The following is a 13,489-nucleotide window of genomic DNA, read 5'->3' on the forward strand; positions in this document are numbered from 1 at the left end:
AATCATCCCGCTGCTCCGCGATCGCTGTCTGCACCCACCATCTCATATACCCAATGCATATACCGTTGGAAAGCTCTCTCCTCTACAACGCTGTCGGATCCAAATATGGCAATTTCCTTTTCATCAGCAACCAATCGTGAAAGTAAAAAGGGGATTTGATTCTAAAAGCGCAATCTCATTGGTTGATGCCAATTTCTGACAACGTGATTCGCTTAGAATGGTCACGTGACGTGCTCTGACATTTCTGCGGTAGTTCAGAATGTCAAAAGAAGTGCGTCGAAAATGGTCGAAAATCACCTCAGAGAAGACGAAAACAGTTGTTATTAGTAAGAAGACCCAGGGGATTACACACTGAGACAGCAGATGATGAAATGCCTTCACATAGTACGTTGATGTGTCAACTGTCGTTCAGAAAACAGGAGTTTTCAGACAGCGGAGGTAATCAGACTCTCTCTCTCTCTTTCTCTCTCTCTCTCTCTCTCAGCAGTTTACAGAAATGCATAGCCTACAATACATGATGCAGAGCTGCCAACTTTTCCCAAAACCTTGGAGTGAGATTTGGTGGTGCGAACCCAAATTTTGCTGCATACAAAGCAAATTTCTTTGGCTCATTCAGCATCATTACTGTCAGGGTTTAAATTGTGATTTGTTATGAGGGGGGGGTTCTCCCTAGGGGGATCCGGGGGTATGCCCCCCCGGAGATTATTTTTTTTAAATTAACCATTAAATGGCACTTTCTGGAGAATTTTGTGGAAAGAAATGGAAAAATCGAGTCTTGCATGATATGTGCAAAACTGCAAACTTTGCATTGTTATAGTATCAACAGGTATTAGGGCATTTAGCTTTTACATTAATGTTAATCAGTTATCACTTGATTACATTGTATTACCTTGTTATGATATAAAAACTGACCCACACATTGTGCCAAACATAATGTTCCACATGAAGAGACAGTGCAGCATATGACATATGATTCAATCAAGGTCTTTCCCCACCACAAGGTCCAGCAGAAAATAGACTGAAAAATACCAACAGCAAGACAAAAGACACAGCATGGCTCATTTTGTGCATGTGTCATATCACAGCCTTTCTCAAACTTTTTTTGTGCCAAGGCCCAGCAATGTTTGGCCCTCGTCCTCTGTGCCCATGCGTCCATTTTATGAAACATTTAATGAATTATTTACGGTTACATTTAGAGATGCACATAGGTTAGAGATGCACAATAGTTACCCAAAGTTTCCCAGTATTCCCCCCCACTGGATTTTTATTTTACCTATTTCTACCCTTTTTTACATCAATTTAGCCTATGCTGGAAACAATTGAAAATATAGAAAAATACGGCCCTCACGCATTTTTTATTACTTTCAACTATTCTCTATTCTAGTAGATGAACCTTTTCTAATTTAGCTTCCTCTCTCTGAGTCAACAATTTACTCTTCCCTCCTCTTTTGCGTCTTTTGTTGGGGAAGTAGGCTAAATCTCTTTAAATGTGCATGTGGCACTTATTCATGTAAATCATACATTAATTAATTTTAATTAATTTATAAACCCCTGGACTTCAATAGCTCAGATGTGTTACATCAGATTTCTGCTCATGTTTACAACTTTGTGCACATTCAAAATATAACTCCTCCCATCTGTGTTCTCCGAGATTTGGAGAGTTGTAATATAGGCCTAGTCTGCTGTGCTTGTTGTTGCTCCGCTGATATGGTAGTATCTCATTCATACCGTCTGACAGACACAGAGGACCATTTGGGTCTCTGGTCTCTGACAAAGTTTAGAGGTGGCTGTACGCTGCTCTTCATCAGAGGTAGAGCACGGATGCACCGCAACACTGCCCACATCAGAGCGAGTCCACTACAATTAACTGAAGTTACTACGCTTACCAGCCGCGCTGCTCACCTCCATTTTTACAGAGAGTGGACACAAAGCGACGGACGGGTCTATAATACTCAAAGCATACCTGAAGCCGGGGAAATGCGCCTGGGATGGCTCGTGAAGAAATGTTCTCACATTTGCGACATTTCAAAAAATTCCAGACAGAGAGCGCTCTTGAAACCCCTCCCCGTCTCTGAAAGCATAACTAGTCGATCACGAGCGGCTCAATAGATCTGTAGATAAACTCATCTTTCAGGCATTTGACCGACTGGGTTGCAAAAATGTTTTCCCACTATGGCCACGCCAAGACCCGCCCTTCAATAGCATTCACACACTACTATTGGCCAGGCGTCCCATCCCCTGACCAATCAGCTATCCTAACCCCAACCAATCGAGCTGCTTTGTAGGGCGGGTCTTGGCGTGGCCATAGTGGGATTTGTAATTTTGCGACCGGGTTGACACTTCAGCGTGAGAAATCGGGGGTGTAGCGTTTGAGCGTGTGAAACCAATCAAATGCGTGTGTCTCACGGCCAATGCGTGAGAGTTGGCAGCTCTGTGTTACATGTCATGTATTAAATATGTAGGTGTCACATATATACTATTCTGATATAATTACTATACAATACTAAACAAATCTGTAATTTTGGGATCCTAAGTGGTTGTGAGTCCCTCAGGCTGTGGCAGGCAGATCCATGTTTAGCTGTCAGTAGAGCTGCTGTCCCCTCTCCTAGGAGAACTACCAGCTTCTCTTCTGGTGTTAACTTTGGGAAGTTTTATTTTGTGGGCTATTTTTCCAAGGTGTTAGGGTCTTAGTGAAGATAGTTTTTCCCAATGGAGGAGGAAGTGCATCTCTGTCTGACCCAGTTGGTGGTCACTGAGCCTGTCTTTAGTATGGATGGTAACTGCACCTTTTTAACTTCACTAGCAACGTTAAATGAAAGCTAATATGTACGAGTAGTTTCCCATGTAAGAAGTATAACGTTCTGTAACATTATCTACATTATAGCATTCATAATAAACGGATCATAATATAATTACGTATGTGGTAATTTGCATAAATAGCACAACAGATCTAAACATTGGGTATAGCCAGGTGAAAATGTCTTGTTGACATATAACAGTAAAAGACTTAATGTAAAGGTCTGAATGGAACCCATTTAAGGTACCCATGAGCATTAATACATAGGAGGAAGTGCTTTAAACCAGCATTGATTATTGAGTGTATTAAACCAGTATTATTATTATTGCAGAGATGGGGTTTGGGGCTGAGTCAGTGGGACTGTTTCTGGGGGATGAGTCTGAGGGAAGAACAAGGAGAATGCACAAGACAAAAGGTAGGTAAAATAAAAAAGTGAACCCCCAACAGTCCCACGGACCCAGCCCCAAACCCCATCTCTGCAATAATAGGCTAATTAATAAATGCTGGTTTAAAGCACTTCTTCCTGCCTCTATGTAGTAATGCTCATGGGTAGCCTAAATGGGTTCCATTCAGACCTTTACATTAAGTCTTTTACTGTTATATGTCAACAAGACATTTTTATATCTTGTATGTTATACATTTTGTACCCCTCTGTCATTGTATCCATCATTGTTATTGATAATAAACAAATCACATCCATCCCCCTCACTTTTGAAAAGCTTGCTACGGCCCTGCCCCCCCCCTCCCACCCCCCCCCATCTCCAAAAAAAACAGTTTGATTCAACTTTTGTAAAAAATGACCACCTAAGACCCTAATAGTTCAGTTCACCCTAAATGATGACCACGGACATAATTGCTCCTTTTTTTAAAAATGTCTCCAGTCCCAAACCTACCTCCTTCTCAGACTTCTTGGACTCCAGCAGGGGGTGCCAGTGTGCAATGGGCTTGCGTGGATAAGCCAACATTTCGTTCCAGTGGTCCCTGCCAAGTCCCTCAGCATGGCATCCAACTCTCATCACACCAATGATCTCATTATGACCTACCCTGTGGACACACACACACACACACACACACACACACACACACAAAACACACGTGCTGTATTTAAATACATGTGACTTAACCTGACAAGACATCTCATACATCAAATAGATTTTTTTTTTTCTTCCTTCTTCTAATTGCAAGAAGGGCATTTGGTAATAAAAGGAGACACAAATCTGCCTCTGGATGTCCTGCCGATTGATACAGTGAATCTGCAGCTGATAGTCTTCTGTGACACTTGAATTGACTCATCTCAGGAAGGAGATATTTGCTCCATTAACAATGTCTGAAGTGTAAATGAAAGCCCCTATTATTAGCACAACCGGATTTCATCATAGCATTAAGAGCACACACAGTAATGAAAACACATGAGGCTAGCTTTCTAAATAGTGCCTGCTCCTTTTTATACCACACAGTACAAACAGTATGACCTTTAACGTGCATGTTCTCATTCTGTCAGCTGCCTGCACTGCATCCACTCATTCCCTTCCCTATTCTAGCTTCACATATTGTAAAGGTACTGTAGTGTAATTAAAAAAAAAAAAAAGAAGATTAATATTTAAATGAAACAGATACCCAAAACAATAACTTGCATCTATTCCTTCTCACTGAAAAAAAAAAAATCCCAAATCTATGAAAATGCTAATATTGTTCATTTTAAAAGTTTAACTACTAGATATAAGATGTCAGGGTTTTCCCTGCCGTCGTGAGGCTTAGGCGCAGCACCCATGCCGTTTCTGGCACCACCTTAGCTGAATGAATATAACTAAAAGAGTTTTCTCAGATCTGATGGCTGTAGTTGGTCCCCAGTGGACTTCTTTTAGCAGGTTTTGTCTTTTAAGCTTTTGGAGTGTTATTTATTTATTACCTGCTCTGGCTTTTCCTACATTTCAGAGAATAACAATGGCCCAAAATGATGTCAAATTGCAATGCTTTTTTAAGCATTTTTTTTTAAGCATTTTTAAATTAAAAAGCATATACAAATATTTTGAGGAAGGACTCTAAACCCCTCGCCCAATACGTGCACCTAAGTCTTCCACAAACCTAGGGAGAACACTGGATGTCTCCTACGTCACTGAAAAGCCCTTTCTCTGTGTGTGTGTGTGTGTGTGTGTGTGTGTGTGTGCGTGTGCGTGTACGTGTGCGCGCGCTGGATATTTCAAGTTTTACCCTTGCATGGTTTCCCCCAGTATATTGCAAGCCTGGTGGCCCACCAGGCCTAAGTTGTTTCGTTGCGATGTTGAGAAGCAAGACACGGGAACTTTCTTTCGGCAGCATTTATTCAGAGCCAAACGGAAACCTACACTGTACATTTACTTACCGCTTAACCAGTAAACTGCTGATGTATTCTCAGCTCTGATAGTCGACAGCTGTCTGCACTGAGCACATTCACACACTCTCGCTCATGTACACACTAAGTGCTTAGTGTGTACATGAGCGAGAGTGTGTGAATGTTGCTGTTCCTTAAAGGAGCTTCCCGGGTCTTCTAACACGATGATAGCCTGCCAGATCTTCCTGTATTTGGTCTGAAAGTCCGAACCATCCAAACAGTGCTTTCACACTATAAACAAACAGGACCATGGTTCAGTTCGATCCGGACCGAGACTTCCTCTTATGGTCAGACCAAATTTTGTCCGTTCGGTCCGGACCGTGGTCCGAGGGAAGTTTCACACCTGTAATTTTGTTTCAGATCAAACCGAAAAGTCTGAAAGTCCGGCCCAAACGAGGTAGACCTGTGTGAAAGCCCCCCATAGTCCATATTTTCGAATCTCCAGTTAGATTTTAGCACTGACTTAATGTAGAGCCCTCTGAAATCTGTCCTATAGCTTTTTTTAAATTCTCAATTCCGCGGTTCCGTCCATGATTCTGTTACCACAGAAACTATTGGGCTCTACGGTACATGAATGCTGCCATCAGTATGGGACCCCAGCCGGGCCCTCTTACAAAAAAAAAAAAAAAGACACTTGCTTCCGGGCTAAACAACTTTTCAGTCTTGTGTAGGCCTACTGTTAATTGCATATTGGACCATGATTGGCTCCAAACTAGTCTCGATGCCCCGAAGACATGCTTTTATCGACACCTCTTAAACGGTGAGCAAAGAGAACATTTCCATCGAGCAGGTGACTTGAAAGCAGACTTCTCTGCACAAAGATCATTCTGCACAGTGAAGGTAAAACATCCATGTTAAGCAACGACAAGCAAAACACATTTTTGAGTCGAGGGGGAACTTTTTATATTTTTCGCATTTTAGGCCTATTTATTGTCCTGATCTGTTGGTTTCTAATGGGATGTTTGGTTTGTACGTACAAGTCGTAGTCCATGACGGAGATGTGCAGGCTGACGTGGTCCATGCTGTCTGGCGGGATGTCAAAGATGATGGCCTCGTTGTAGCTGGGATTCAGGGTGTTCTTCTTTATGCTCGTCTTCTTCTTTTTCAGACGTCTCCCGTCACATATGAGCGACACTTTGACGTAGGGATCTAAGCGGTGAGAGAAGGAGAGAGGAAAGAACAAGGACAGGGGGATGGGACTTTGTCTGAAACTCAAAGTGCTGGTAATTAAAAACCTCCTCATGTTTGAAGTTATCCACCTCTCTTAGGAAACTGCCAGAGCAATAATTAGCATTAAGATCAGGCTTCTGGGATTCTTAAAGAACAGAGCTTTCACAAATGTTTGCCTCGACTGACGAAATGTCTTCAAAGATGTCCCGTGAAGACACAGCCGTGTGTGTGTGTGTGTGTGTGTGTGTGTGTGTGTGTGTGTGTGTGTGTGTGTGTGTGTGTGTGTGTGTGTGTGTGTGTGTGTGTGTGTGTGTGTGTGTGTGTGTGTGTGTGTGTGTGTGTGTGTGTGTGTTTTCTACTTAAGCATGAAAGCAACCCTGGAGGACCTGGCATCGGTAATGTGCATAGAAATAGATGAGTCAGCGGCTTGTGTAAACTCCATGCATGAGAGGCTATAGATGGCTTAAAAAGCATGACTGAGAACGCTTCCCAATGTATGCTGATTTAAATCTTCATTTGTCCGTAGCGAATCGCCTCGTGTGATCCATTACGCCACGTTTTAGTCAGAAGCGAGCTGCCCTAAAGCTATTAACCGCAAACAAGAGTGCTTGCTTTGCAGCCTGATTTGCTCAAAGGCAGAATGTGATAGCTACGGGTTTACGATGCACAGATCGAAATAATGGCAGACAGCTAAACCCCCTACAGTAAAAACTCAAGGGATTACAATCGAGTAATTTGCATTGAAATTGTGAAATGTCATAAAACACGGGAGGAGGAAAAAATATGCCACATTCCCTCCAAATTACACCTGAACCCTGGCATTTAACGCTCAATAAATGTCACGTTTTGCAAGTGATATCAGTATTGTAGGGAAAAGTGGAATGTTAAAGTGGAACGGCAGTCCGTTCCAATGAACCGACCACCTGCAACTATTTGCTGACAATGTCTTAATATTGCAAGTGTTGAATATTAATAACTGCTGAAATCAACAGAACGCAGCTGTGGAGGCGGCTCTCCGCTGTTTGTTCAATATATCTGACACGCTTACAATTGGATAGTCTAAGGGAGGATCACTCATGTCGAGCCACTGCAGCTGTAAGTGAATCACACAAACGGGCCCGGCCGCATACACACCTGAGTACCCAGTGATGTCCATGGCCTTGAGGTTCCTGCACTTGATGACAGTAAGTGTGAGCCTGCCCGCGGTGGGCAGGTAGCAGAGTGAGAACATGATCTCCCCCAGGTCAACGCTTTCCTGTGGAGAAAAACACACACACACAAGCAAAAAAATAAAAATAAATCTCTTTCAGTTTCACACCAGTCTGATCTCACGAAGTGGCGTATGTATGACACGCCAATTCGTTTGCCGTTATTGGCGTGTTATCAAGACACATACTCGATTAATTGCACAGCCCTAATTCAAAACCGTACTTAAGTAAACGTACAAAAGTACTAGAATCAAAATATACTTAAAGTACCAAAAATAAAAGTATGCAAAATGGCCCATTTCGGAATTATATATATATTATATTACTGGGTTGTAATTAGTATTGTATTAATGTATAAATCACTTAAATGTTGCAGCTAAAGGTAGGGGGTAATTTGAATTACTTAATAGACTGCTTGGTATCATAATGTATTAGTTGATTTATATTTTGTAATAGTAACTTCAATCTAAAGTATCTAAGGCCCCCCCCCCCTTGCTGAATCTTTGTAGCTACATATTTAGGTAATTGTGTGTCTGCTCTACCTATACAGTGTTGTTTTTATATGACGAATGAAGCACGATCTCAAGATGATTTTTTCATTTGCGATGTTAATGTGTAATAAAGGCAGTAATGTTAAAAACTGGAAATACTCAAGTACCTCAAGCCTCAAAAGAGAAAAGGTCCAGGTCACTCTTCTTACATTACAAAAAGCCTTTATTTAAATGGCTATTTCATGTCTAAAAATAGAACTGGGTGGCAACCCAAAACGCCGCTTTATTTAGTTTACAGTCTGCTTTTTGTAACAGCTAGAGCCGTGTACTTTAACGTGTACTACTGTGTTATATCTGTTATGAAATTGTAAAAACATGGTGATTTTGATATTATGGTGACCTCTCTCTTGTTGCCACAAGTAATTAAAGCAGATTCTCACGGTTGGGACCAGAAAAGTAGCTAATTGGAGCACAGACTACACAGGGGTGTATACAAGAGGTAATGTGATGCAAAATAATGCAACTTCTCGATTTGCATTTTTGGCTTGAAAAAGAACTGCATTAGGAGTTTGTTGTTTGGTAACTGCAGCTTTTGTTGTTTTAGATCAGGCACAGGAGGGCGGCAGGAGCATTGGGAGTTGTGTTGAAAGACAAATGGATTATATTTGTTGTAAAGCACAGTGCGGCTTAGAGAATAGGTTGTCTTTGTTGTCATATTGTAACACGGGATAATAAAAATGATAAGGTCCAAAGGAATATTTTGACATTTTGGGTAAAATACGCTTTCTTACAGAGATCAACATGGCATCATGACTTTGCGTAAATATACACGGCACTTTCATAAAGCAAAATGGCGTGTTATTGTACGCATTTTCAGCTATCCACGTGTATGCCTACGCTGTATACAGCTGATGTAAACATGTTATCGCGAGAACGCGACGTACTATCGCGAGAACTATGTCACACGCCTGTTTTAAAAAAAAAATAAAATAAAAATGGTTGAGTTTAGGGAAAGGCTTTAGTAACAAAACAGTGACAAAAACACGGAAAATAACGACAAAAACACGCTTAGGAAAACAATAAATGGTTGGGTTTAGGAAAGAAACATTGGGAAAATGGCTGAAAAATCGCCACACGCGGGCTGCGAACCCGGGTGAAAGTCCTGTGTTTTACCCATCTGCTACCCCAACCTACCTCCTCACTCAATCCCCCGTTTCTTTATACTACTCGCTACAGCGGAAATTGACTCGCAATATAGGTCAATGGCGGCCGATTTGCGTTGATATACACGCAAAAATGCGATTATGCGTCTTGATAACACGCAAAAACGGAATACAAATTGGCGTGTCATACACGCCAATTCATGAGATCAGTCTGCAGAGATTCAGAGTGCGTTGACTACAGTATGGAGACGATGGGGCTTAGTTTAGCTTAGCATAAAGACTGAAATGGCTAGCCTGGTTTTGAGAGAGTTCAATACACCAGCACATCTCAAAGCCTGGTCACACCTGCAAGTAGCAGAGTATTGGACACCATTAGATTTTGTGAAGGGTTTTATTAGGGTTATTGTTTTAATTGGGGAAAAGCTCTCGGAGCTTCCAAGCCTTGCCGTCGTTAACGAGACAACAAGTTCACAGTTCATTCAAGTGTTCGTGCCATTAATTTGTCTCTCGTAACTCTCTGCAAACAATTCCACCTTTTGTGAATCTCTTAATTAAAGTGGATGTTGCAACGTGGCGAATAGTCAAACTGTTTCTACATTTCTGTTTACGTACGGATTAAACGCATGAGATTCAGCGTGATTGAAGATCCATTTTAGAAAGCGTTTTGGAGGTGTTGAAATCACATTTAGTAGCCTGATGTACTTTTTGTAGTCAAAAGTAGTGTCAACATATTTTTTTTTATTGGAAAGATATCAGAAATGTTCCATTTCGTCTCAGCCAGCTGGAGGGTTTTGTCAGTGTGGGGATTTGACTGACAGCAGCTAGCAGGCTGCCAGGGAGCCAATGTTACACAACAGGGAACCTGAGCCTTTTTACCACAAGCAGTCCGGTTCAGTTCCGTTACACATAAGTTATTTTGGTGTTTCCATTGTCCAAAGTTGGAAATGGTATTAATAAAACCACATAATTCTATCCGGTTTTATTTTTTTTTTAATTTTATTAACCCTCTATTAGGAGACTGTCCTCCCCCTGGAAAACGCTCCCAGAAGGCATTTATACAAGCAGCAGTTACGACCCATATTTCCGTTGATTGTGGCGGGTCCTCTAGTGGCTGTAGTAATCATGACGCAGGGCTTCAAGTATTTTGGCACTGTGCCGGATCTCCGGCACAGTGTACGGCCGTGAGAAAAAAAACAAAGACTTGCGTGCAATTTAATATTTTCGAGTCAAATTGATTTCACATACCAATCATATGAGAGGAACGCAGCTCTACCTAACGCAGGGCTTAAAGTACTGGGCCTGGTGCCCGATTTCTGGCATATGACTATTTTAGAAAAATAAATTAATTAAAAAGTCCACATGGGATTTGTTTTTGATGCGCTGGGTTTAACCAATCATCGAACTTCCACCTACCAATGAAACAAGTTAGCCAATCAGATGCAAACTATTTAAAAAAAAAATGGAGGCAAAGTTGATCAAACTTGGGGCATGTAGATACAGCTTTAGTTGAGAAAGGAGTTAAAACAAAAGGCGCTGGGCATTAATGGAGGACAAGACGAAAAGGGTGGAGACGGGAAGCCGTTCAGCACTTGCTGCCTCAGATTAAGGGACCCGGGTGCTTGCTTCTGCAGCGCATGTTCAAGGAAGATACCGTAGGGCGGCAGCGGTAAGACAGTGCTTGTTAGCCATCAGATGCTAGTCACAAAGCTGCGGTCCGTGCACTCTGTCATACGACTACGTTACCGGCAACGACCGCTGCGACTTCGCCTTCACTGACCGACCGTGTTTGTGATACAAACAAGACGTGTGTGCACGTTCATAGCGGAACATGATTTGTCATTAACGATGGCCACTGTGTAAAAGCTATCTGAAGCCCAAACTGCCTTGACAAAGCTGTCTGTTTGTTTGGAATCAGCATGGCAGGTATTTAAACATAACGGCATTGTCCCAGAGTTTAAACGTCTAGCTAGCTATATGGTCAGTGTAACGCTTATCAGTTCAATTTTCTAAGCACAAACGGACATTTGGAAAAACAGAAAAATGGGTTCAAATATCAAATTTTTCATTTTTTTCCACCTTGACAAATTAAAAAATTGGATCTTTAACCTGTTTTTCCAATTTTCTGTTTTTATTCAGAGGATCAGAAATTTAGAAAATTAAAAAATTGTTTCTGGGCTCCAATTATTCATACTGCAATGGTATTCTCTTCCTCTACTTTGCGGAATATGCAGGTCATTAACTGCATATGGACCAAAAAAACTAAAAACTGATAGACTTTGGGGTCAGAGGTGCTTTCAACTGATGGTTTCGAGTCGGGGGGCGGGGCGTAACTAGGCAGAACGAGGGAGAGAATACCATTCTCTGAATAAAAATAGAAAATTGGAAAAACAGTTTGAAGATCCAATTTTTAAATTTGTCGAGACGGGAAAAAAAATTGGATATTGGAACCCATTTTTCTGTTTTTCCAAATGTCCGTTTGTGCTTAGAAAATTGAACCGATAAGCGTTACACTGACCCTATATGAAAAGCTAAACAATGCAACGTTTTTAATAAATGTACATGAAGCAACTAATATCAACACGGACAAAATCATGAATGTACTAATTTTTGTACTAAGCTTTTTTGATGATGGCCTGGCCAAAGTAACAATACATCTAGAAAGTTTTGTTTTCACAATGATTCATTGTAGGATTATAATATTGCAATATGTAAATCTTCATTGAACATGGAAGAAGTAAAAATTGATCCAAAACTTTTTACTTCTTAAAAATTATGACTTCTTATTATGGTGTAACTGTTTTGCCAGTCAAATTAACTGACTGAGTGCATAGTGCAAACATTACATCACTCTTTTTCTAAACTTAACTAAGTAGTTTTGCTGTCTTAACATAACCAAACTGCAACCGTGGTGTTTTTTTGTGTGTTGTTTTTTAATTTACGAATGGCAAGTTCAGCGTCACGTGCGTAACCGGAAGTGAAGTTTCTTAACTTGGTGTCTAAACATAATCAAACTGTGGCCGTTTCACAACGTTAAAGACGGGTTTAAAATTGCAACCTTTACTTTGGTTTGAAATGTGAGGTCGTATTTCCTGCCACCGCCAGGGGCCTTATTTCATGAAACACTGCTGTGGGTAGGAACACACAGACCATATCGTTGTATGCTTTGGAGGCTGTTGAGGTACCTAGCACACTGATCCGAAACTAAAAGGTGGAGCTAGAAACATGCACCCTGATGCACCCGTGGACAAAAAAATACAGCAAAGTTAAAAGTGCCACAGGTCTCACCACCAGCAATGTTAGAGTTAGAGCTGTTGAAGGCTACGTTCACGCCGCAAGTCTTAATGCTTAATTCGGATTTGTTGCTCAGATCAGATTTATTTGTTTGGCTGTTTTAAAATGTGGCCTATATCCGATTCCAGTGTGAACTGTTTGAGGAGGAGAAGAATGAAGATAAAGAGAGCCAAATTGGCTATTTTTTCAAAAACAGAGCGGTTACGGTATCATCCATCTAGTTTTGATTGAATTGAAGTACCTCACCATACACTAATCAGGTCTAATCTCACTCTCCCTCCATTGACTTGCTCCATCACTGTTCTCCATTTTTTAGGCCTAGTCAAGTTTTTAATGTTACTGTTTTTAATGTTAATGTGACGTAAAAGTCGCATCAAATCCGCCTTGGTTGTTCACACGGCGGCCGCATTGAAAAAAAAATCAGACCTGGGTCGGATTCAGGACCACATATGGAAGTGGTCTAAATCTGATTTTGAAAAAATGTGATCTGGGCAAGATTTGAAGAAGTCTGACCTGGTCACTTGAATTTGATTTGGGCCACGTTTGCCTGCAGTCTGAACGTAGCCAAAGTGAGAAAAGGAAGTTGAACAGCTGGGCTTCACTTCCAGTCCTTGAGGTTAGTATCTCCTTGAAACAATTTGCTTTCATTCTGAAATGATGGCAGACCTCCCGATCAACTCTTTTGCCAAACAAGCACATTTCATTATTAGGGGTCCAAGCCCGAGCAGCTGTGGAACCCTATTACTTTCCTAAGGATTATTGTTTTTCCGCCGATAAAACTCACTCTACAGCCTAAACCGCACACGGTGGGGGCATTTTCAGGACTGGTCCAGAACCCTGCAAGGACCTCGGACAAAAAGACTTCCACCACTAGGTTGCGCTATAGCAGAAATACATATACACATATAACTCCCAAACCGTACATCGCACATAAAAAAATACACATATCCACGCATTCCCTGAATTCAGCTGAATCTCCTGATATAGGCCACGCCCAT

The 13,489-nt window shown here is 41.3% G+C and overlaps 2 protein-coding genes across 4 annotated transcripts in view; one reads left to right on the forward strand and one right to left on the reverse strand.

Moving 5' to 3' along the window:
• The window catches only part of syt6a (synaptotagmin VIa), a 28,700-nt gene that overhangs the window by 2,051 nt on the left and 13,160 nt on the right, over positions 1 to 13,489 (reverse strand). Inside the window, exons 4-6 of the mRNA XM_028582022.1 lie at positions 7,473 to 7,593; positions 6,146 to 6,317; positions 3,691 to 3,841 (exon numbers count right to left, since the gene is read on the reverse strand). Of these exons, the coding sequence (XP_028437823.1) occupies positions 3,691 to 3,841; positions 6,146 to 6,317; positions 7,473 to 7,593 (444 nt within the window). The remainder of the gene's footprint in view (positions 1 to 3,690; positions 3,842 to 6,145; positions 6,318 to 7,472; positions 7,594 to 13,489) is intronic.
• The window catches only part of klhl21 (kelch-like family member 21), a 184,736-nt gene that overhangs the window by 724 nt on the left and 170,523 nt on the right, over positions 1 to 13,489 (forward strand). The window contains exon 2 of one of the 3 annotated variants that reach the window (XM_028582026.1): positions 6,277 to 6,391. The exons of 1 other annotated variant lie outside the window; for it this stretch is intronic. The gene's annotated coding sequence lies outside the window, so the exon portion shown is untranslated. Of the gene's footprint in view, positions 1 to 6,276; positions 6,392 to 10,726; positions 10,867 to 13,489 lie in introns of those variants that run through there. One more of the 3 variants, XM_028582028.1, reaches the window with a different exon arrangement.

This window comes from Perca flavescens, chromosome 7 (assembly GCF_004354835.1).
Source record: "Perca flavescens isolate YP-PL-M2 chromosome 7, PFLA_1.0, whole genome shotgun sequence".
Classification (NCBI taxonomy): domain Eukaryota; kingdom Metazoa; phylum Chordata; class Actinopteri; order Perciformes; family Percidae; genus Perca; species Perca flavescens.